The 26,045-nt window shown below is 40.6% G+C and overlaps 1 protein-coding gene across 1 annotated transcript; it reads left to right on the top strand.

The window, feature by feature from the left end:
- The first annotated feature begins 456 nt into the window (after positions 1 to 456).
- Positions 457 to 26,014, top strand: IL17D (interleukin 17D). The gene is made up of 3 exons (XM_043991311.1): positions 457 to 832; positions 1,348 to 1,646; positions 24,719 to 26,014. Exons 1-3 carry the CDS (start codon positions 818 to 820, stop codon positions 25,035 to 25,037), a joined length of 633 nt encoding a protein of 210 aa, XP_043847246.1. The 5' UTR covers positions 457 to 817; the 3' UTR covers positions 25,038 to 26,014.
- Positions 26,015 to 26,045: the final 31 nt, after the last annotated feature.

Here is a 26,045-nt window from a genome sequence, read left to right as displayed (position 1 = left end):
ACCCTGAGGCTTCAGGCATCTTTTTGGTTCAAACTTCCCCTCTCTGATGTGGCTGAGCCGGAGCTTTCTGTCAGGTGCTTCTGGCTCCCAGATTAGTCACTCAGATCAAGAATCTCCAGTTAAATTAGATCAATTTAATATCACAAGCCTTTGTTAAGTCACTACACACCAGGAATTAACTGTGCTAGGCACTGGGAGCGGAGGGGTATGGGGGGCGGGGGGGGGGGGGAAGCAGGCGGAAGATAGTTAAAAAAGAAAGAAAGAAAGAGTGCGTGCGCCCCCCTCCAGGAGTCAAACATTAGCCTCCCCTACTTAGGGACCCGCCCCCTCCCAGAGGACCCACTGCTTGGGACTTCTTACTTTGGCGATTACTGGGTAGGAAGCCCACACAACAGTCACCCCTTCCCCCATCCACAAACACACCCATTACTCAGGACTCCGGGCTGGCAGGCTGCTCTTTGCAGCGGGTCCCCATGTCCCGCCCCTTAAGGAGGAGGGGGCGTCGCGTGGGGTTAGTTCGAAGCCTCAACAAGCAAGTGAATGCCTGAAAAATTAAGTGGTGTGCGTGCATGCGTGTGTGTGTGTGTGTGTGTGTCCGAAATGTTCCTGGCATCGGCGGCCAGGAGAGAGGCAGTGAACGGCGGGGCACTCCTCCAACTTTTCCTCCAGTTTCTCCCCTGAGGGAGCGGAGTTCGGGGCACGGAGTTCGCTCCGCATCCGCCGCTGCCTTCACGCGTCTCCGCCCGCACCTAGCGCTCGGCACCCCGCGCTCGCTCAGCATCCTGCCTCAGCATCCCGTGCCCAGCATCCCAGCACTATGTCCCAAGGGAAGGTAAGCAGAATAGTGGGGGCGAACTGTGTGTATGTATGTGAGTGTGCGTGTTGTCGGGGGGGGGGTCTCTTTCTCCCCCTCCTCCTCTTCCTGTTCTTATTACGACTCCGATTATTCCGGCAAAGCTCAAGGTTGGTTTAGGAGCTTTGCCCCGGTCCCCTTACCCACAGCCCAACAAAGTGAAGCGTGTGGGAGGTGGAGGAAAGCAATGAAGAGGGGTGAGGGGAAGGGCTACGGGCTTGATCCCGGGAAACTGAGGCAAGGACACTTTATCCGCCGCCTCGCTTCGCGGTGGAGAGGCATGAAGAGGAATTTTCTGGTGTTTGCGCTCCAACGCCCTCCCACCTCCCGCGAATTTCTCTCAGACGACCCCCACACACACACACACCCCAGGACAGAAGGGGCCAGGGTTGGGGGCTGGGGGAGGCGAGATTGTGCAGATTAGGAAGGGAAGATGGGCAGAGCCTCACGCATCTGCTTCCCTCGCACTCCGCCCGTCTCTCTCTGAGCTGCAGGTCCGGACGCCCTTGGCCATTTTCGTGCTGTCCATGCTGCTGAGCCTCAGCTCCGACGCCTTCCGCGTCAACAAGCGCCCGGTGCGGACTCGAACCTGTGCGGACCGGCCCGAGGAGCTTTTGGAACAGCTATACGGGCGGCTGGCGGCGGGCATGCTCAGCGCCTTCCACCACACCCTGCAGCTGGAACCGCTGGACAAGGAGCGCAACGTGAGCTGCCCGGCAGGGGGCAGGCCGGCCCAGGACAAGAAATACCGACTCCCCATCAACCTGCACAGCGTCTCCCCGTGGGCCTACAGGTGAGCGCAGAAATTCTACCTTCCCAGCTCCCCAGACGAGAGCCATCATTGGAGGTGTGGGGAGTGTGCAGTTTGGGGACTCTGTGGACTAATTCTCGGGTGAGAGAGAAAAAGGGTTTCTCGATTTTGTGGTGGTCATGCTCAAGCGCTGGCTGAGGGTCAGAGCTATAGGATGCTTGTTCAATAATTCATTTCTTATTTTTATGGCACTGTGTATGGGAAGTTTGAGAGGAGGTTGATGTTTGGGTATATATGTAAAACTGTAAGCGCCCTGAGGACAGGGAGCAAACCTTACACTTCTTTCTGTAAAACTCAGGAGTTTATTATTTCATTGGTGTGTGGTTTAATTTCTACTAGGGAACATTTTAACCCACCTATAGCTTAATGGAAACGCTGTCTTATGTTCAATAAGACCTTGAAGTTAAGAAGATTTGGACTTGAGTTCTGTATGGGACACATACCAGCTATATGACCTTGGATAAATCACTTCCCTTTCCAATGCCCCAGTCACACTCTAAGAGGATGTCACAGAAGACATTCAAAGATAAAGGGAAATTGTGTAACAGGATTTCCCTACACCACTGAAATTGTAGATCTAAACCAAAACCAAAACAAAAATAACCCAGTTTTGAGGCTCAGAAGGTTGTGACCTAGCTGTAAAAAGGTTGATATGGACTGATGAATGTAGGCAAGGTCAAGTGTTCTGAATTTGGTAGCCAGTATTTGTCTCTTGGAAATTATGGACTATTTTTTTAACGTGCTTTGCCAGTCACTAAACACATTTTTGGTGTTATTTGGCAATGGTTATTATAATCACCTTGTAATTATACAACTTTGTAAAAACTCTGGCCAGGTAAGGTGAATTATACCCCACATTGAGAGTTCTTAACCTGGCATTCCTGAACTTGGTTTTAGATAGATAGATAGATGCATGATAGTTAGATATAGATAGATAGATAGATAGATAGATAGATAGATAGATAGATAGATAGATAGATAGATAGATAGATAGATAGATAGATAGATGATAGATAGATAGATGATAGATAGATAGATAGATAGATAGATAGATAGATAGATAGATAGGCTTATTTCAATATAATTGTCTTCCTTTATAATCCTATGTGTTTTTATATTATGAATTTAAAATCATTATTCTGAGAGGAGGTCCAGAGGATTTACCAGCCTGGGAAAGGGGTCTATGACACAGAAGAGGTTAGGATACCTACCTATTGTGGTGTATTAAAAAAAGTCAAGAGACATAGTTTCTGGGTAATTAATCATTTTATTAATGATTCTAGCAGATAATTAACAAAAGGGGTCAGTGGCACTCTCAAATGCCAAAGAGCCCTCATAGAACCTACTCAATGATTCTATGCTCTTGGAAGAGAAGGTGTTCCTGAACATAGCAATTAACTCTGAATGGTTAACAATTAATAAGAACAATGAATATTTTAATGAGAGGTTGTATTCTAATTTTTTGTTTGTTATTTGTTTTCTTTTGGAGGGGGGCAATGAGGGTTAAGTGACTTGCCCAGGGTCACACAGCTAGCAAGTGTCTGAGGCTGGATTTGAATTCAGGTCCTCCTGAATCCAGGGCTGGTCTTTTATCTACTGCCACCCAGCTGCCCCCTATACCATACATTTTCATTCTTGATCAATTGTTGCCATGTGCTAACATAGAATATGTTTTGCATGATCTAATACATACAATAAATCTGGAAAAGTAAGTCAGAGCTAGGTTGCCAGGCTATGATGGTGGTAGTTTATTCTATTGTCAACAGAAAACTACTGCAAATTTTTGTGATACAGTTTAGATGCATGTATTAAGTTTAGATGTATGGTATGTCAACTTTGGATTGTATAAAAAAAGATATAACATCTCTATGGGAGAATAAGGAGGTGATAATCTCTCTGGACTATCCTGGTTAGGCAATTTATGGAATACTGTGTTCAGTTCTAGGAGTACCATTTTAGGAAGCAGGGGTGGGAGGAATGAATATTTTTTTGAGGAGGGGGAGAGATGTGTGGAAGGAGAAAGGATCGGCAAGGTTAGGAGCCAGGGTTCATCTACACAGGGGTCTTAACCTGAGATTAGTGATTTTGGTTTTAAATATTTTAACTGCATTTATAAATTTAACTGTAAATATAAATAACTGTATTTGAATATAATTAATTTCCTTTGTAATCCTATGTAATTTATTTTATACATTTTTTAAAACCCACTATTCAGGGGGCAACTAGGTGGCACAGTGAATAAAGCAACCACCTTGGATTCAGGAGGACCTGACTTCAAATCTGACCTCAAACATTTGACACTTACTAGCTGTGTGACCCTGGGCAAGTCACTTAACCCTCATTGCCTCGCAAAACAAACAAAAAACAAAACAAAATAATATATGGAGAAAGAATTTTTTTAAAACTTAAAAAAAACCCACCCCACTATTCTGAGAAGGGTGTCCATAGGATTCACCAGACTGTCAAATGGGTCCATGACACAAAAAGAGGTCGAGAACCTCTGCTCTAGACCGGAAGGGCCTCCCCTTACTGCTTAGCTGTTCATGGTGAGTTGGGACACCAGGGACCACTGCTTTTGAAGGACAGAATCCCCCTCCCCTTTCACCATACAATGACTGTGGTGGAGGAAGGAGTGAATGCTAGGGAAAGTTAAACATTAAGCATCCATTTTCCCATCTGTGAAGTGAACTCACAAGAGAGGGGCAAATTGTTCAGGACTGTGAGAATCAGCAGCAAAAGCAGTGTAGACGTTCCTGTATAGTTTTAACAGAGCCCCCAGTGATTTCACAGCTGTGTTGGACCCCATCCAACTGATGGCACAGAATGTGTGCACTTCCCATAAAGATATAATGTGTTGGGGATTCCTCGAACTTTTTAAAGTATTTAATCAACTGAGTAATATGGGACAAAATGTATGATTAGCTGGCTTTGAGACCTGGCACCACTTCATCCGGTTCATTACAGATGTCACAGGATTTTCAACACACTTTTTTTGGACTGGGGAGGTGGGTAGGGAGTGATTGTCCATTTCTGAACCTTCTGAATAGCTTACTGTGTAGGGGGAGAGAGTGTAGAGGCAGTGGTTTTATGAGAGAAACTGGAATTAGGCCTCCCCTGGCTCAGATCTGATCCAAATGAGGCAAAAAGAACTTTAAAAAAAAAAATTAAAAGGGAGAAAATTGAAGAGAGAAGGAAGCAAGATTCCTAGAAATGTAGTTCAGGGCTCTGACTAATATGGATTCAGAGAAAGACATTTGGCTAATCTAAGATGTCTATTAATAAGTGAGAAAAGCTCCTTTTACTTGCACCAGCAAAATAAAAATGTATCACTTGCAAAAATACCAACAAAGATAGTATGGTATTTTCTTCACTGGTACAATGAATTACTTGGAAATTTGTGGAAAGCAAATTTAGATTGTTGCCAATGCCTATGGAAAAAGCACCTTTCCCTCCAGAACTCAGTGAAGACTATCCTGGGATATTTTTTCCCTGTCCAGGATATTTGGATGAAAACCAAACTGACTGCCTCAGGGGCAGCATGACCCAGTGTACAAGCAAGGGTTTTCTTAAGAGAAAAATACCAAGTATTAGGTGATGTAGATAGGTTGTTTTGTGCAATTTCCTGGCAGATAAAAATACCATCACGTTTACTTTGTGGCATGATGTCTGTTTCTGTTCAGTTTTAAAAATAAAAATACCTAAATAAAGCCAACTTGATTGCTCAGTAAGGGATTAAAGGAAATTGATATTTTTAGAAAGACTCCTATTCATTGCAAACACTCCAGCTTATTGCTGTTTGAATAGGGCCAGTCACGCAATTATGTTGAAATACTAAGAGAAAACACATTCCAGCAATCTAAATAATACTCAGTAGTTCCTTTAATAACTTGCGGTGCAAATCTAAAGAGAGTTTTCCTCCAGAATATGAATCACGCTCAATCTCTTATTTCTAGGCTCTATTTGCTAGTCTCCTAGGGCAGTTTTCCTACTTTTAACTCAGCCTGCAAACAGTTTGACAAGGAAGAAGTTTCAAGAAGGGTGTAAAACAGAGGAAAATCAAAGAAAACAAGAAGGGCTGGTCTGGGAAGAGATTGGGTGGGGAGCAGGAAGTCAGGTTGGAAAGTTGCTATGAAATATGTGGATGCTTTTCAAGAGGTAACAGATTTCCCTGCAGGCTTCCCCAAAGCATGCAACTCCATAGACTCTTAGTTTTTAAAGGAGACTTTGGAGATTACTTTGTTCAGTCCCCTCAGTTTACAGATAAAGCCCAAGATAGTTGAAATGACTTGTCCAAGGTTGCATAGCCAGCCTGTCCATCACAGGTGTGGGTATCCTAATGTTCTTCCTCCCCCTGAAGCCAAGAGGCTTATCATTCAGTAATCTCTGCTTCCTGCTTTTCATAGTCACTGGTGTTTCTGCCCCAAGAGGAGGGGGAATGAAGGGAGAAAGGAAAGAAGGAAGGAAATAAGCATTAGTGCTTTACCTATAGCTCATTTGGTCCCAGTAGCCTTGGGAAGTAGGTGCTATTATGATCCCCCTTTCACAGATAAGAAAACTAGGCAGGGCTGAAGTTAGGTGATTTACCCAGTGTCTCAGAGCTAGGAAGTATCTGAGGCTAAATCAGAAGAACTAGGTGGCACAGTAGAGAGAGTGCTGAGCCTAAAGTCAGGAAGACTCATGCTCCTGAGTTCAAATCTGGCCTTAGACATTTACTAGCTGTGTGACCTTGGGCAAGTCACTTAACTCTGTTTTAATTCCTCATCTGTAAGATGAGCTAGAGAAGGAAAATGGCAAACCATTCCAGGATCTTTGCCAAGAAAATGACATGACTAAAAGGCAATGAATGATGGGTGATCACATGGCTGGTATTTGAGGCAGAATCTGACCCCAAGTCTCCCCCAAATAAAAAAAGAAAAATATTTTCACTCCACCATGCTGTCATGAGTTCCTCATCACTGAAGATCTTCAAGTAGATTCCATATTAGGAATGTTTTTTAGAGGAGATTCAGGATCAGGTTAAACTAAATGATCTCAAAGGTCCTTTCCATTTCTAGAATCCTACAGTACATAGAGTAGACACAGGAAGTTGATGTTCCAGTTAGTTTGGACTTCTGAATTTGGGAGACAAAATAAATCCCCCCTCAACACCTGCTGGGAACCTCTATTAGGACACTAGTATTAGTCTGGGCTAATGTGTGACAAGGAGTCCACAGTGGATCTTAATGATGAAAAAAAAGAAAAAGCAGTAAATGATGGCCTGGCTCAGAATTTGAATAACAAATTGGTCCAGGGAATGTATGCTGTAGAATTAATACTGCCAATAAAGCCCACTGCAGTTTTCGCACCTTAGCACTCTTCATGAGTTTCTGTGGCTGACCACTAAGTCACCTAACTTAGTACTGTGGGGGAGGCAAACTAGCTTCTTTCAGAAATATTGTGTTCCTGAGGCGAAGTAGGGACGGGTCTTTGGCTGAAGTATACCCTATCCCTGAGGCCATGTAATGGAAAGAATGCTAAATTTGGAGTCATAGAACCTGAGATCCTGGCACCACCACTGACGACTACCTGTGTGACTCTCAGAGTTTTCATCTGGGAAATGAGGGGATTGGATTAGATGACCTCTGAGGTCCCTTCTAGCTCTAAATTTATGATTCTATGAGGTGATTTGTTATCTAACCTGCTCACAATCCTTAAGTAACTGATCTTATAACATCAAAGTGTTGCTTTTTATTACTATTGTGCAAAGTAAAAATAGAAACGTTGTGATGTAGCATTATCATGGGACTAAGGTCTTTTGTCTTAAATCAAAGTCACTGGCTGTGGCTCAGTGTTTATTCTCTGTAAATTCTCAGATTTACTGAAGCATGCATGCAGGAGCCAGAGACTGAACGTGATAAAGCTTTATCTCATCAACACTTTTTCAATATTTTCATACCTAAAATGAGATGGTTCCAAGGAACACACCCATCAGGAAGCAAGGTTGGAGGTGGGGGCTGGAGTTTTTTACCATTTAGAGGCAGATAAGAGTCTGTGAAAAGGACAAATGACAGATGACAGTTTAAATTGCTAATCCCCTGTCATTGAATGAAGGGAATCAGCCAGGTTGATAGAGGAATGGTTTTCATTCTTTTTCAAGACCTGTGCCAGAGCACCAACTGGTCAATTTTGGATTATCCAAAGGAGAACAGGTAGTCAAGCTACTTACCCTGAGGGACAGAATTCAGATGGACACATCTGTTATCCCTTTCACATATCTGAGGTTAGGGGAGAGGCACCCCCTCGATATGGAAAATCCACGTGAAAAAATTTTGGCTCTTCCTTTGTACCTGAGAAGTCTGAATTCTCTTTTTTTCTTTTATGGGGTGCTTACAGTACCTTACTGTAAAATTTGAATTAAGTATTTGGTCATAGGGACTGTGTTGTGTGCTGGCCTTCATGTGTCATATGCAGCTTCTGCAAAACTCCTCCCAAATTCCCATTTAATTTCTTATGCCAACCCACAATATAGCCACACTTCAATGGAGAAAGTTGTGATGTGGAAGTAGATTTAAGTTGTTAGCCTGGGTCTTGCTTCTCCCTTAAATGGATAATTTCCAGCTACAGTGAATGCAAGACAACTCTTCTAGCTAAGAAAAAAATCAAAAGATATTCATTTGTATTGACTTAAAAAAACAACCACCCTTCTAGAGTTCCAGAGGTTTCTTCTGTAAGGTCTCTTCTAGCTCTAAGTCCCGTGATTGAGCTTATGGTCCTGAACTTGACCCTTCATGTAGATCTGACATGAAACAAATGGCTTTGGTGTGGGTTTACTGTGTACTCTCTCCAAAGTAGAGCTGACTGCCAAGGCCTCTGTGACTGGAAGCATATTTGGCTCCCCACTCCTCAGTCTCTGCCTTGTTTTTAAGGGAGCAAAGGCTGAGTCGACTATGGGTTACAAAGAGCAGGGAAATAGTATTCAATACTACTAGATTCTAGTCTCAGTTCCACCATTGACTAGTTCTTTGTTTTTTTTTTTAATTAGGCAAGCCATCGAACCACTTCGAATCCCATTTTCATAATCTGTAAAAGAGTTCACACTACATAATCTCTAAAATCCCCTCCAACTCTGAAATTAGTTCATGTTAAGCCCTGGGGATCCAAACTCTGGGTTGTGTTAGTCAAAACTCAATTCAGTTCAGTAAAACCTTATTACATATCCAGTACACATTGGCTTTTGAATCAGAGAACCCTGGTTTAAACCGCTAACTCTGCTATGTACCATTTGTGTGACCTCGGACAAGAATGAATCTTCTCTGAGCCTCAATTCCTTCATTAGTAAAATGGGTGGGGGGCAGTTAGATGGAACAGTGGATAAAGCACTGGCCCTGGATTCAGAAGGACCTGAGTTCAAATCTGGTCTCAGACACTTGACACTTATTAGCTGTGTGACCCTGGGCAAGTCACTTAACCCTCATTGCCCCGCAAAAAAGGGGGTACTGTAATAACTGACCTCTGACATCCCTTCCATCTCGAAATCTATGAATTGCTGGCATGACCCTATAAAATGAAAGATCCTATGTTAGGTGCTGGGTATAAACAAGTAGCCTATAGTCCCCTGGCAGTCCCAAATGGTTCTAGACCCAACTTATTTGTATCTCTTTCAGGACTGACCTCCTGGCTTCACTAGAGTTAGTCTTAGTCTCTGGGTCAGCCTAGGGACTGGCCCAACCTTTTTTCTTATGGAAGAATTAGATGAAGTTCACTGGAGATAGAGACACATACTGGAGTTTTATATGAATGGGCCCCAAGAATAATCATGGGGCCCATATAAGTGTAAGTAGCTTGGAGCAGGAGCTTGCAGCTGGACCCCAGCCTGTCCCAAAGGCCCAAGTGTTCTTACAGCCCTGCTTAGAGAGTCATCGGGTTCCTGGCATTTGCTTCAGTGTCAGACCTTCCTACAAAACCAGGGAGGTTTTTCCACATACTCTAAAAAGACATTCATGAGCAAGCCCGATGTCTGAAGTTTTCTTCCAGAGCCAGAAAGACGTTGTTCAGAGTTCCTTGGCACTGTCCACCAAAGATCTTTGGCTCTCTGAGTACTTGATGAATAGGCTGAGGGTGGGGCTGTCAGTCATAATTTTCAGTAGAGGGAAGCTAGCTGTAACTTCCCAGTCTCCCCACTCACTTCCTTGGCAGGAAGGCTATGACATTTCAGGCCAAATGAGGTATAATCATAGTTAATATGCTGGGATATGGATGTATAGGGAAATGATCCTTGCTTCAGATGCAAGAGGTCTCAAATTAAAATCCTAAACTTCTTAAACCGTGTCACGACCCCATATGGGGTTCCGTGACTGAATGTGGGGGTTGTGAAAAAATTGGCAACAGTGAAAGGTTATGTATATCTATTTTATATCCTACATACCTGGGATCATATAAAAATTTCTCAGGTGAAAAGGGGTCACAAGTAGAAAAAGTTTAAGAAGCCCTGGTTTAAGGAGCCAGATGACTCAAATCCTGACTTTGCTATTTATTTTTGGCAAGTCACTGCAGCTCTGTAGGACTCAGTTTTCTCATCTGTAAAATGTATGGATTGTACTAGAGGACCTCTAAGGCCCTTTCTAGCTCTAAGTCTATCATTCTATGATCTTCTGGGTGACTGGTTTGGTATTTGGGTGCTCATAGGTCAAAGTGCCACTTGGAAGAAAGTAGAGGTTGGGTCTTTCCTTCGAATCTTTCTTCCCAAATCAAATGTTCTACCTTTCCTCTGGACGGTTCAAGTTAACTGTATGTCCTATGTGTGACTCAGTGTTTGTGCTCCCAGATGCAGTGTTTGTCCTGAAGACAGGGATTAGTAGGCATGTTGGGGGTGAAATGGGGCAAAGGGTAGTGGGAGGGCAGACCTGTAACTAGCAATTTGAGTACCCAGGACAGTTTGGGTGCAAAAAGGACACAAAACATGCTTTAAAATCAACTTTGTCATCAATGATGTAAAAATAACATAAGTACTTAAAACAAATTCAGTTCAGTAGAAAGAGTAATTAGGTACTACAGCAAATCACAGCTAGGTGTAAATAGCAGTGGGTACCATCTAGTACCTTCCTATTTTAAGTAATTATTCTTGCTAACTAGATACTAAGTTCAGTGGTTTCTATCCTGCTGAAGGAGTCCGTGTGTTGCCAAAAAGCAAATGTAGCGAATTTTAGAGCTGTATATATAAAAATCATTATTTAAAAATTTTTCACCCTCTAAATGTTGGTGCCTTCGCAGACAAAAACTTCATCACCCCACCCTAGTTCCAGCTCTAGGGAGATGTAACCTGGCTGCTAATAAGTTTAACTATGTTGGGGCAGCTAGGTGGCACAGTGGATTGAGTGCCAGGCCTGAAGTCAGGAAAACTCATCTTCCTGATTTCAAATCTGGCCTCAGACACTTACTAGCTGTGTGACCCTGAAAAAGTCACTTACCCCATTTGCCTCTGTTCCTCATAAAATGAGTTGGAAAAGGAAATGGCAAATCATTCCAGTATCTTTGCCAAGAAAACTCCAAATGGGGTCATGAAGAGTAGGACATGACTGAAACAACAATTAACTTTGAGCAATGTGTTGTTTTTCCTATAACTAAATATCCAGCAGGAAAGACAAGTTGCCTTCAGAGATCATGCTTGTGTTTTCAAAGTCAAGGACTTATTTATTCAAGTCCTTCTGCTTATTCAGAAATAGTAGCATGTGATAATGTTTGTTAGCATGAATCCCTGGGATAAAGCTCTGAAATTCCAATATACTTTCAAAAATACAATATGTACTGAAGTTCTTTGGTTTAAAAGTCAGAATTCAGCTCCATGCAGACAGAAACATAATTCAAGAATTTGCTGCTTATTCTTCTTTACTATAAACAATCACTGTTTGCTATATTACTATTGCTGCTGCTGTTGCTCCTACTCCTATTACTCCTACTACCTAGCTGGCTAGCATTTATATAGCACCTGCTATGTGCCAGGCACTGTGGGAGACACTTTATAAATATTTTGTCATTTGATCTTCACAACAGCCCTGTGAGGTAGTTGCTGGTTTTAACCCCATTTTGCAGTTGAGAAAACTAAGGCAGACAGAGGTTAAGTGACCTGTCCAAGGTGACATAGGTAGGAAGTATCTAAGGGTCAATTTGAACCCAGGTCTTCCTGACTCCAGGCCCAGCAGCCCTTTAAACTATAACACATAAAAAAGACAGTGCTGCTTTAAAAGTTGCAAATAAACTAGCTGACTTGATTACTGGGGAATGACTGAATAAATCATGGTAAATGAATATAATGAAATATAATGCAAGGAATGATGAATATGAATAATTCAGAGAAATATGAGCTCTGCATGACGTAATGGAGAGTGGAGATAGATTCAAAATGAAATCTACACCATGACTACAACTCTATACATTGCTGTGATATAATAATAGAGTTAGGGACCAGATCTGTGATTTCACTGGTGTGAGGAATGCCCTCCCAAGGCAGATGAGCACCTTCCTCACAACTTAGAGCTTTCTAAAGCACTGAGAGTTTAAGGGACTTTGCCCAGGATTGGACATTGAATATGTGTCAAAAGCAGGCCCCAGATTTTCCTAGTTTTGAAGCCAGTTCTCTTCCTACTTCACCATTCTGCCTAATGGTAGCTAGATAAACACTTGTGTTACTTGCCAATCAATCAACAAGCACTTGTTAAGCACCTACTTAATATACCAGGCACTGCGCTAGCTGCCAGAAATGCAAAGAAAGAAGCAATCCTTTCTTACAGGCAGCTTACATACATTTTTAAGGTTTAATTTATTTTTTTCCATATCTATTTCTCTCCCTTCCACCTTGATCCCATGAAAAGAAAGAAAAGAAAACCCCTTGTAAATGAATATGCATAGTCAAGCAAAACAAATTCCTGTTATCAGTCAAATCCAAAAAAATATGTTTCATTCTGTACCATGAGTCTATCATTTTACTGTCAGGAGGTAGGTAGCATGTTTCATCATTAGTCTTCTAGAATTGTTGGGGCAGTTAGGTGGTGCTGTTGATAGAGCACTGGTCCTGGAGTCAGGATGACCTGAGTGCAAATCTCACCTCAGATATCTATTAGTTGTGTGATCCTCAGCAAGTCACCTAACCCCAATTGCCTTTTTTTTTTTGAGTGGGTCAATGAGGGTTAAGTGACTTGCCCAGGGTCACACAGCTAGTAAGTGTCAAGTGTCTGAGGCCGGATTTGAACTCAGGTACTCCTGAATCCAGGGCCGGTGCTTTATCCACTATGTCATCTAGCTGCCCCAGCTTTTTTTTTTTTAAGGCAATTGGGGGGGCAGCTAGATGACATAGTGGATAAAGCACCGGCCCTGGATTCAGGAGTACCTGAGTTCAAATCCGGCCTCAGACACTTGACACTTACTAGCTGTGTGACCCTGGGCAAGTCACTTAACCCCTATTGCCCTGCTTAAAAAAAAGGTTAAAAAAAAGCCAACAACATCTCCAGTCATCTTGTATATCTTGCTACTAGACCCAGGTGGCTCTGGAGGATAGAGTGAGGTTGGTGACCTTGCACAGTCCTCTTTCACTTAAATCCAGTTCACTGTGAGTCATGATAACCACCCAGATTGGTCCTCTTTGAGAAAGAAGGGCAAACAACAACAATAGAATTGTCACTGGTTATTTCATTGATCAGAATTCTTAAGTCTTTCAAAGTTGTATTCACAATGTTGTTGTTGCTGTATAGGTTGCCCTGCTGGTTCTGCTTATTCTACATTATCTTATACAAATCTTCCCAAGTTTCTCTGACACTGTCCCCTTTCATTATTTCTTACAGCATGATAGTTTTCTACCATATACCCTTACCATAATTTGTTCAGCCATTCCAAAATTTATGGGCATCCCCTTAGTTTCCAGTTTTTTACCACCATAAAAAAAGCTGCTACAAATCTTTTTTGTACATGTAAATCCCTTTCCTCTTTTTTTTTTTGTTTGTTTTGTTTTTAATCGCTTTGTACCATAGGCCTAGCAATGGTATTGCTGGATCAAAGGGTGGGCTCAGTTTAGTAGCTTTTGGGGCATAGTTCCAGATTGCTTTAGCAATTTACATTCTAATAGGGGAGATGATAAGGTAGACATGTCCCTCACTTGATAAGGGTATTTGCTGCACTGGTAAGGACAGTGGTTGGCAAGCCCTCTAAATGTCCTCTGAGGTATTACCCTTCTCCTCTGCCTCTGAAACAGAGAAAGACTCTACCATTCTGACTGAGCAACATCCCTGAGGTCCATATCTCTTTCCTTCCCATGAGGAGAAAGAGGCTAAGCAGAAAAGTCCATTTTTTTGTATCTGTGGCACTGGCCACTGAGTAGACAATAAATTAAACTCTTCCATCTTTTTGCCCTCCCCCAGGTTATTGAGTTGTCAATTCTCCTTCTTATAAAAGAAATTACCAGCCATTGACACTTATTGCATAATAAAAATTAGCATTTGGGTAAAGTTTAGGTCACTGTTCAGTCAGAGAAAAAAGTGGAAGATGCATCCTCTGACCTCTGGTGAGAGTTATGTAGAAAGTAGCAGATTACTGATTTCTCCACTGGCAAGAACAAAGTTTTTGGGTAGCTCTGTGATTATATTCATCAGTCATCTCAAAATTGGTTTACGTGAGAGAGTATAAACAGAAAGAAACTGATAAAGCTGAAGGAATCAAGAATTCCTTGGGACAGATGCAAACCAGCCCAGGACAAAGGGAGCGAAGGGGAACAATATTAAGTTGCTTCTTTTTGGATTCCTTGCTGAGACTCTCCTTTTCTTTTTGTTTTTGTTTTTGTTTTTGTTTTTTTTAGTGAGGCAGTTGGGGTTAAGTGACTTGCCCAGGGTCACACAGCTAGTAAGTGTTAAGTGTCTGAGGCCAGATTTGAACTCAGGTACTCCTGACTCCAGGGCGGTGCTCTATCCACTGTGCCACCTAGCTGCCCCAAGAGACTCTCCTTTTCTGTTCCAGCAGAGTAGGTCTTCTTAGTCCTCTCACTCATCATGATATCACTTACACCTTTATATTAACATCTTCTTACAGGCATGGCTTTATATTATTGCATACAGAGTTATGATTATTCTCCCAAGTGTGTGTGTATGTACACATAGATGTCATATGAAGAATACATATAAATGAAGTAAATATAAACAGTTAAATACAAGCTAGTTGGGAAGGGGGGGCACTAGCAGTTGAGGGGATCAGCAAAGGCTTCATGTGAAAGGTAATATGTACTTAAGTTGTCTAATTAATAAAGAGAGGGATTCTTTGAAACAGATGCCAAGTGGACATATAGTAGACAGTGACAAGGAAGGAGCAAATTCTAAGCATAAGAGATGGCCAGTGCAAAGGCATGGAACTGAGAGATGGAGCATTGTGTGTGAGGAACAGAAAGAAGACCAATTTGGCTGGATCATAGGGTGTAGGAGAGGGAATAATGTACAATGATTCTGGAAAGAATCAGGTCCAGGTTGTAAAGGATTTTAAAAGCTAAACCAAGTTTGTTTTTGGTCCTAGAGGCATTGATTGAATAAGGGAGCAAAATGATCAGATTTACATTTAAGAAAGGACTTGGCAACCAAAGGCACCATCCGTTTAGAATATTGGCTTGTTTGTAAAATCCCATAGAAAAGGATGATCAAAGATTAGGAGCAGCATCAACTCACAGAGAGGAGAAAAGTAGAAGATGAAATCAGTTTGAATAAAGCTTGTTGAGAGACCCAACTAAGCAAAAATCACCCTAAGGGCAATAAAGAGGGAAATGGAAGAACAAAAAACAAAATAACGATGAAAAACATCTGCTGTGATTTTTATAATAAACTTTTTTCACCATCAAGAATAGCGTCGGGGGCAGCTAGGTGGCACAGTGGATAGAGCACTGGCCCTGGAGTCAAGAGTACCTTAGTTCAAATCCGGCTTCAGACACTTGACACTTAACTAGCTGTGTGACCCTGGGCAAGTCACTTAACCTTCATTGCCATGCAAAAACAAAACAAAAAACAAAAAAGAATAGTGTCAAGCTGGGGCAGTTAGGTGGCACAGTAGATAAAGCACAAGCCCTGGATTCAGGAGGACCTGAGTTCAAATCTGGCCTCAGACACTTGACACTTACTAGCTGTGTGACCCTGGGCAAGTCACTTAACCCTCATTGCCCCCCCCCCAATAGTGTCAAGCCTCCATACTTGGACTCTAACATTCCAATGCCAGATGTTCTTGTAAAATCCAAAAAAACAGCAGGAAAGTGAAGAAAGATAGAAAAAGTACTTGGATTAGATCAAGTGTACATAGGGCAGAGCTGTCCTGGAGATGATATAACTGTATGGACATTGAGGACTGAGTCACAAGGTATTTGAAGGATGGGAAAATACCAAAGTCATGGTGGGGAAATCTCTCAATTACTACCAGAAAAGGGCAAACATGAGGATATCAACAACTATTGACATATATGTTTATCTTCCTAGTTATACAAAACTTTTGTGAGAATCATCTACACCTAGAGCATCCTTGATGATCAGTCAACAAGTATTTATTGTCTCCTGTGCTAGGTGCAGGGGATATAAGTATAAACAATGAAACAATTCCTACTCATTACATTCAAATAAGGAAGACAAGAAGGATATATGTGTGTATACACAGTATACAATATACATATATACATAATCTATATAAATGTATACATACATACAAGTAAATATATATATTTATACTCTCTATATACACATACACTACACACATATTCTTGTGTGTATATATGTAAAATATATAAATGTATACAAATATATACACATAAATATATATTCATGCTCTCTATTTGCATATATAGAGAAAATATAGTATAAAGTAAATAAACACAAATATATACAAAACATCAGGTAGTTTGGGAGTGTAAGGGGCTAAAATTCTAGCTATACTATCTAAAATCTAATGAGTGGTCGCCAATAAATTATAAGCATTAGAAAGAGTATTTAAGTATTTATTAAAGAGCATTAGGATCAGAGAGAAAGGTAAAAATCTAACTATTTCTAAGAGACCCCATCATCCGACCTGCCATGGCAAGGTCAGGAACCAAAAGAGCAAGGACCCCTCTGCCAGCATCCATTTCCTACTTTGTGTCCTCCTCCCAGAAATGGGAGGCTCCTCAAGTTGATTGGCTGGTAGCTTTGATAGACAGTACCAATGAGCAAACATCACTTCCTGACGCCAAGGAACTGACCACATGGCTTGCCCTCAGATGCCTTCTCCTCACGGCAGAGCTTTCCTACAGTAGATCTCCAGCAGGTGGAGTCATTCCAATTGTTACAGGAGAGAGGGTAGTAGGTATTGGAGGGTCCAGGAAAAGCTTCCTACTTTGGCATTTGAGTTATGTCTTAAAGGAAGAAAGGGACTCTATGAGATAGAGGCAGAAAGGAAATGCATTTAAGCAGGTTTTGCCAGTGTAGATAGGAGATAGCGTGTCATGTGTGAGGAATAGAGAGAAGGTCAGTTTGGCTGGATCGCACCCATGCAAGAGGAAGAATAATGTCCAGTGGAGATAAAAAGGTAGGTTGGGTCCAGGTTATGGGCTGTGTTTGATCTTAGGGGTAGTAGAAAGCCAGAGAAGCTCATTGGCTGGAAGGGTTACTTGATCAGATCTATACTTAAGAAAAATTTCTTTGGTAGCAAGAAGCTTGAGACAGGGAGATCATTAAGGAGGCTGTTAACAATAACGTAGGCAAGAAGTGATGAGGGCCTAAACTGAGATGGTAGGTAACTACTGTATATGAATGGAGAAAGGGGGTCAGAAAACATGCTGTAGAGGCCGAAATAGCAAGCTTTGGCAATTCATTGGATATATTAGGTCAGGGAGAGTGAGTGGAGTAAATAGGGAAATGTGAAAGAAAGAAGGGTTTGAGTGGAAAGATAATGAATTCAGTTTGGGACTGTGGAGTTTAAGATCTCAGTATCCAGTAGGCAAATGATGAGGCAGCACTGAAGCTTGTTTTTTTTTTTTTGTTGTTGTTGTTTGTTTGTTTTTTGTGGGGCAATTGGGGTTAAGTGACTTGCCCAGGGTCACACAGCCAGTAAGTGTTAAGTGTCTGAGGCCGGATTTGAACTCAGGTACTCCTGAATCCAGGGCCGGTGCTTTAACCACTGCTCCACCTAGCTGCCCCAGCACTGAAGCTTTTAGGAGAGACTGAATGGGATATACAGATCTAGGAGACATCCACCTAGAGATGATAGTTAAATCCTTGGAAGAACATAAATATGGAAAAGGCTAGTACTTGCTTTTTCCAGTGATAGTCCTCAGTAGATCATATCTTTATTATTACACGATTGACCAAAAGATGTAGAGACTACAAGATCCTGCTGTACTTATTGTTTGTGGTTTATAAAAAGTTATTTCCTTTTGTAGAGAAAAATACCATCTTAAAAGCTGGATCTCCTCCATCACAGTGGTGAACACCTTTGGAAAGCATGTTTTATGCTTTGCTTGATACTTATGATAAGACTCAATGAACAATGATACCTCTGTTCATACCTTTTAGGGAACTGAATTATTCTGATACGTGAATGGGGAAATACCCAGTTGGAAAAGAGCTTTTAAGATGATGATTTCTCTATGAAAGGAAATGAATTTTTTGGTTTTGTTTTGTTTTGTTTTGTTGCAGGGCAATGGGGGTTAAGTGACTTGCCCAGGGTCACACAGCCAGTAAGTTTCAAGTGTCTAAAGCCAGATTTGAACTCAGGAATTCCTGAATCCAGGGCCGGTGCTTTATCCACTGCACCACCTAGCCACCCCCCAGGAAATGCCCTTTTAAATCCCTGAACAATAAATATAGAAGGATCTTATAGTTGCCACATCTTTTAGTTACATATAACCACTCAAAAGAGTTTGGTATAACCATTCAAACAAAACATCAAGTGGATGAAAAATACCTATTATCCAGATTACATCCTATAGTTAGATATACAATCTATAGAGCTTGTCTAGTAGGATATATTTTGGAGAGTGAGTAAAAATGGAAAAGGTGGACTCAAAATGAAAGAGGAAGAGGAAAGGGAGCTAAATTATCCAAAAGAAACAAAAAGGTTCTTTAAAGACTATTAACTTGGTTTATATATATATATATATATATATATATATATATATATATATATATGCATAGATATAGATATATACACATATATACACCTGAATTTCAGTATCATTGATTTCTTGTATTTTATTTTATGCATTTAAAAACATTAGGTCCATAAGTTTCACCAGCTTCTCAAAGGGATTCACGATAGGAAAAAAAAATTAAGTCCTTGCTCTTAAATGATGCTTCTATTTTGATATCAGATTATGAACCAATTACATTGGGAAGATTCTTAATGCTCTAGGGAATGTACCTCATGGTCTCCTGGAATTTTATCCCTCTCTTTTTAAAAATTGCTCCTTATGAAGTTCAAAATTCCTGAACTTTTATTTTTTTCTCCCCAGACTTGGCTGTCACTCATTCTATTCAGAGCTCAGTTTCCATCCCCTCTGATCAACCCCAGAGGATGTACCCTTTGTTCTAGGATTAAGCAGTGCCAGCTGTCACTCACATGTGCCAAGCTTCATCCATGGCCAGTGTGAAGGTTGTCTGAAGCTCTCAGAGGAAAAACTTGATTTATTTCAAGTATGTTCTCATGCCAAGCACCTACTAAATTATGCTGAAAGACAGAGGCATTATTTTCCTGGAATTTTCCTGACATCTTATCTGATGTCTTATCTGATCTCTCCTTGTCTGGACCCACATTTCTTTGTCAGCTGAGGTAAAGGTGAGCCTTGTCTGAGCCTTGATGACAACTAAACCACTTTCTGTCGTTTGAAAGTGAACCAGAAAAGAAACCATAATGGGGGGGGGGGTGTTAGGGTGATCATTGATTGAGATTTCATTCCAATGCTGTTAAAAGATGAAGACCCTGGTGGGCAATAGTTTTATGGTGGCTCCTAAGACATCAAAAACTCTTCACAGTAACCACAGTGAATAACAATGAGCTTTCTTGTTATTTGTTTTCTCTTCGTAGCCAATAATTCTTCCTCCTATTCCTTGTAGTTAGGGCCAAAGAGAGCCTTCTGCCCCAGGGAAAATGTTTTCTGACTCCCAACAAAGGAATAAAAGAGGGGAGTGGAAATGAGAAGAAAGAAGTGAGAGGGAAAAATAAAAGGGGAGATGATAGAAAGAGAACAGAGAAGAGTAGACGGGACTAACAAGACAGCTTAAAATCTTTACATGAGGTTTGTACTGATGTTCAGCACCACTCCCCCTCCAAATATGCCTTGCCTGGTATACAAATGAAATGTGGTGTAGAGAAAGAAAGCATTTTTGTTTTTAAAAAAATTTAACTTTTTCAGCTGACAGGTGTTTTAAAAATTACTCTGTCCCTTTCATTACCTCCTTTCCCCCTTTCCCTCATACATGAACAAATAAAAAAACACCCTGAGAAATAAAACCCTTAGTACATAGCTTCATAACTTGGTAAAACAAATTCTTACATTAGATATGACTGAAAATTTATGTCTTTTTCTGCATTTTAAGTTCATCACCTCTTTGTCAAGAGTTGAATGGTATTTTTCATCTTCATTCTTTTGAACTTTTGATTTATCATGGCTTTGAACAGTTCTAAAACCTTTCAGAGTTGATTTTCTTTATAATGTTATTTTATAAGTAGTTTTATTTCCAAATACTTCACTCAATATTGGTTCATAAAGGACTTCCCAGTTTCCTCTGAATTGTCCATTTCATCATGCTAATGATGAATACCATAGCTTGTTTAGGCCTTCCCCAATATGAGGATATGTCCTTAGTTTCCAGTTTGGGGCTGCCACAAAAAGAGTTGCTTTATATACTTTTGGACATATAGATCCTTTCCCTCTTTCTTTATTTCTTTAGGATATAAGCCTAATAGTGGTAGAGTTGTGTCAAATGTTACTTCGACAACTGCTGAGTAACTTTCTGGACATAGTTCCAAATTGCATTCCAGAATGGCTGGAACAATTCACAAATTTACCAACAGCATATTAGTGTATCTGTTTTCCTACACTCTCCCTAACATTTGTAAGTTTCCACTTTTGTCATCTTTGCCAGTCTGATAGGTATGAGGTAGGGCCTCAAAGTTACTTTAATTTGCACTTCTCTAATTATTTGTGACTTAGAGCATTTTTGTATGATTGTTGATTGTTTTCTTCTTTTGAACTCTTCCTGTTCATTTCCTTCAACCATTTATCTATTGGAGGAATGGCTTAGTCATATAAATTTGAATCAGTTCCTTATATATTTTGTATATTGGGCCTTTGTCAGAAAAAATTGCTGCAAAGATTTTTCCCATTACCTATTTCCCTTATAACTCTTACATTAGATTTGCTTTTGCAAAAATTTAACTTTATATAATCAATGCTGTCCGTGTTTACTTGTGTGATCTTCTCTAGTGGGTATTTAGTCATGAACTCTTTTACTATCCAAAGATCTAAAAGGTAATTTCTTCCTTGCTCCTTTAATTTATGATGTGACTTTTTATATCTACATCATATATCCATTTGCAAACTTAGCTCAGAATATGTTGCAAGGTGTTAGTCTAAACTTAAATTCTGCCAGCTTGATGTCATTTTCCCAGTAGTTTTTGTCAAGCACTGTGCTTCTATGTTTGCTTCTTTTTGTTGTGTACCACTGATCACCCCCTCTTTTTAAACAAGTACCAAATTGTGAAATATTTAGTATTAACATGTAGATTAAAATGGAAAGAAATTTGTTTGACTTTCTGTCAAACAGCTCACAAAGGCCTTCAATAACCCAGTACTTCATAAAGTGGAAAACATATATTACCTAGGGGAAAAAACTCTGTATTTGATAAAAGTTGCTGAAAAAACTGGAAAGTAGTCTGGATAAATTAAGCCTCAACCAATATCTTATACCATATTCCACAATATTTTCTAAATGCATATGGAATCTTAATATTCAAGATCCTACAATAAAAAAAATTAGAAAAGTAGCAGATCATATACCTCTTACAGCTATTTTTTTTGGGTGAGGCAGTTGGGGTTAAGTGACTTGCCCAAGGTCACACAGCTAGTAAGTGTCAAGTGTCTGAGGTCGGATTTGAACTCAGGTCCTCCTGACTCCAGGGCCAGTGCTCTATCCACTGCGCCACCTAGCTGCCCCCTAGGATATATATTCTTTACCAAACGAGATATAGGCAATTACAAAAGATAAAATAAATAATTTTGATTACATGAAACTAAAAAGCTTCTTCATAGACAAAATTAATGTACCTAAGAAAGGAAGTGGTCTGATGGGAACAAAATAAAACTTTGTATCAAATTTCTCTGACAATAGCTTGGCAACCAAAATATAGAAACATTGAATAAGCATACACATTAGCCATTAAAGATCCAAATAGGACTCCATTGAAGAGACATAAGATGACATTTCCATTCCACCCCTTCACGAGGGTGGGAGGTCCCCAGAGGTTACACATTACACATGTTTTCAGATTTTCAATGTATCAGTCAGTTGTCCTGATTTTTTTTTCTTTCAAAATATTATTTGTTGGGAGCACCTAGGTGGTGCAGTGGATAAAGCACCGGCCCTGGATTCAGGAGGACCTGAGTTCAAATCTAGATCAGACACTTGACATTTACTAGCTGGGTGACCCTGGGCAGGTCACTTAACGCTCGTTGCTCTGCCAAAAAAAAATGTTATATGGAATGGTTCTCTAGGCAAAGGGAAGGGGTTGAACTACTGGAGTTAGATATGATGATGTTAAGAAATAGAAGCCACCAATAAAAACTTATTTTTAAAAAATCACGCACAAGTAGCTCAGTATTCTAACCCTAGGTTTCTTAACCTTTTTTGTGTCTTTGACTCCTTTGTAAGTCTGATGAAGCCTAAGAAAGTGGGTTGGGTTGCACTTGGGAAATTGCAAAACTTCTTTAATGACCAAAATCTATCTTTTTAATATCAACATTCTACTTTTGAATAAGTAGGGAAACTTAGAATGCAACAATTTCTATAAAATTTTAAATGAACATTACACAGAAGACAACGGAGAGAGGTATATATTGGGTATGAGTAGGCTAAAAGATAACCAATGAGGAACTTCAGTGAAGAGGAGTACAAGATGGCATCAAGGAATTGTAATGATAAGAAAAAAAGGGGATGGTCATGCGACCAGAGTGAGTCATGATAGGTGGCATAGCCAGTGTTCCACTGGTACCCTCAGAAAGAGGGAGATGAAGAGGAAGGGGAAGGGAATAAACATTTTTATATAGCACCTACTATGTGCCAAGCATTGTACTAAGCACTTATACAAATATTATTTTATTTGAACCTTACAACAACTCTGTAAGGGAGGTGCAATACTATTCTTTTCCAAAAGTGAGGCAGTTCCCCTCCCTTGGCATGCTAGGTGGATACCCACAGTGAACATATGGAAGGATTCAGAGAAGGAGTGCACAGCATGTCCCCGACATTGATGGATTATAATCTTTATTAGAGAAAACTTCCAAATCAATGCAATCACATATCCATTGCATAATTTGAGGACCATAGAATTAAAGCGGGAAGAGATTTCAGAGGGCAACTAGAATTGTAAACCTTAAACAACGTCAGGTCAAATGGAGATAAAGAGTTGAAGGAATTTGGTACCTTGCAGACCTCTCTAAAAGTAGAGAGGAAAATGGGAAAGAACTCTTGTCACATTAAGGTATCAATTAGGCACCTGCCTACATGGAGAAGTCTACATCTTGAGTTCAGAGACATCCTTGGTTGTCTTCTAGTTTGTGGTGGAAGAGTGGATTGGGGCAAGAAGTCTGATGTCCAGAGTGTGATTGCCTATTTCCTCCCATGAAATAAATAATCCACTCAGAGAGAATATTAGACTTCTTCTTCTGTTAGTGTCTTTCAGATGTTGACACTTAATTCTTTGTCCTGACCAGAAAACAGAAGAACAAGAGGATGCTAGAAATGCAGTATTAAGTTTAAGATGCGATTTTCCTTTTAAAGTAGTCCATGCAAATATATTGAGTTCCCTAGATGTAACCCTCATTCCTTCAAAGAGAAGGGACTTCCGACATTGGCAGTCTGACAAAGGGGCTGTCAATTTGTGGTGATCCCAGTGAAGATGGCCCAGCTGTCTCTCCCTATGTGAGTCACCCAGCCAGGTGGTTCATGTCACTGAACACTATGATCCTCAGTGCAAACCCTTCACTAACATTATCAACATCCTTCTGGCTAACCTGGATTCTGCTTAATATTCTGGCTAACAGCTTCAGAAGGAACATTTGGCAATTGCTCTTGGACTTAGCAATCTGTTGTCCATCAAATAATTCCCACTTCTGAACTTTTACCCTTAGGCTTATAGCATGAATGCTATTTCTCTACTGGCAAATTCTTAATTTTTGTGCATTTCTGCTGAAATTAAAAGGGGGAGGGGGCAGTGTGGGTTTCCAATAGGGATACAAGAGATGGCCTCTGTGATGTCTGTTGAAACCACTGGAAGCCCTGTTGTCTCTTGAGAGGGCCGCATTTGGAGCTCCCTCATAGAGGGAGTATGTATGTTCTCATTTTGCCCTGTATACAGACTGATTAGTAAACTATAAAAATTTTTTAAAAACAAGAATACAGGAAAATAGTTCTAGAAGCCCAAAGGTTCAGGTAAACAATATGTACAATTTCCATCTTCTTCTGCCCTTTAAAATTTCATGAAAGGCAAGTGATTTGTTATATTTAGCATGATTTGCTAGCTTAGGTTGGAGTATGTGTGCATGCTAACTAAAACTGTACCCTAAAATAACTGTCAGGCCTTTCAAAGTTACTGATCTATTTAACAAAAATGGTGTCAATGCTTGTCTTTTTCACGCAACAAATATGAAGCATGATAGATTCATTGGCCGCTATTTCTCCTGGCCATTAAAAAAACACCAAACAGATTACAAATGCTAATGGTCATTCTTAATTGGTAATGTCCTCCAGATGGTCAAAAAGCACTTGCTAAATCTGTTACTTAATTTATTTTTGTGTTTTTTTTCTTTTCCCATGTAGGATCTCCTATGATCCCACAAGGTATCCCAAATACATGCCTGAAGCATATTGTCTGTGCAAGGGTTGTCTGACAGGACTATATGGAGAGGAAAACTTTAATTTCCGTAGTACTCCCGTATACATGCCCACAGTCATTCTGCGCCGCACCTCAGCTTGTGCTGGGGGGCGCTATGTCTACACAGAAGATTATGTGACTATTCCAGTTGGGTGCACATGTGTTCCAGAACAAGAAAAGGAGTCAGAGAGCCTGAACTCCAGCATTGACAAGCAGGGAATGAAGCTATTGCTGAACCCGAATGACAAGCCCACAACGAACTGAACTCTAGGAGAACTCATCAGTTTCTCTCTTGACTTTTTTATCCTTGCACAGAATCAGGAAATTAAAAGTAAATGAAAATCCTGTTCATCCTAAAAGGCTTCCATAGCATGGTAAAACTGGAAGGATTTCACCAGGCCACAAGTTAAGCCACAAAACAACAAAATGAACTGGGGAGGGGTAAGGTGGGGGTGGGTCCTTCTTTTCATTTAGACTAATCTACAATTAATGTCAATGTTGCAACTATTCTTTTTTTCAGACAAAAGCTGATGCTGTTTTTGTATTTTGGATTGAAATGCTTTACATATCGGAATGAACCCATGATTCATATTCATCTACTGTTTTCAACTGCACAGTCTGTTATAGGACTCTGTAATGGGCATGCTCCTAGGATTTAATTTCTCACAATTCTTGGGGCCAAGAGAGCATTGTTCTTGGAAAGAAATTCTCTGGATTACATTTCCCATCTGTCCATCTTACCATAGAGTATGGTGACAACACCAATTGAAGGGCTCTCTTTATTGGAACATTCTTTTCAAAGTGGGAGTTAAAAAAACTGCCAGAAATTTGGGGCAGTGATTGAAATGGGAAAATGGTTAAGATGTTAAGCTTCATAGCAAGGAGATCAAAAAGACCACTGGGAGCCTAGCAAGTTCAGGTTGGTGATTTCTCTGAGCAGTGAGAAGAAATACAGACTTGGAGATGGACTAGCAGAAATTCTGCCAGAGCTGGGAAGGAGCAGAAATGGAAAAAATTCCAGGCAGAATTCAGATGTCCCAAGAGCCAAGCTGAAGCCCTTTAGGCTGCCTCCCCAAAAGGTTAGCTTATCCTCATTCTGGCCACTGAGGCCATACTGAAAGGAGACAAAGACCCATTGACAGTTTTCTCACTCTGAGGGTCAGTTTCCCCAATAGGTAGCTCATAAGCTTTTTTCAGGTTTCTATCCCACCTTCTCATCTTGAAAGATGTATGAAATTGCATTCTATGTATGGGTATAGAGAATATATATAC

The sequence above is a fragment of the Dromiciops gliroides genome, chromosome 3 (assembly GCF_019393635.1).
Source record: "Dromiciops gliroides isolate mDroGli1 chromosome 3, mDroGli1.pri, whole genome shotgun sequence".
NCBI classification, from domain to species: domain Eukaryota; kingdom Metazoa; phylum Chordata; class Mammalia; order Microbiotheria; family Microbiotheriidae; genus Dromiciops; species Dromiciops gliroides.
The sequence above is the reverse complement of the archived record's forward strand: the minus strand, read 5'-3'. Positions and strand labels throughout refer to the sequence as shown.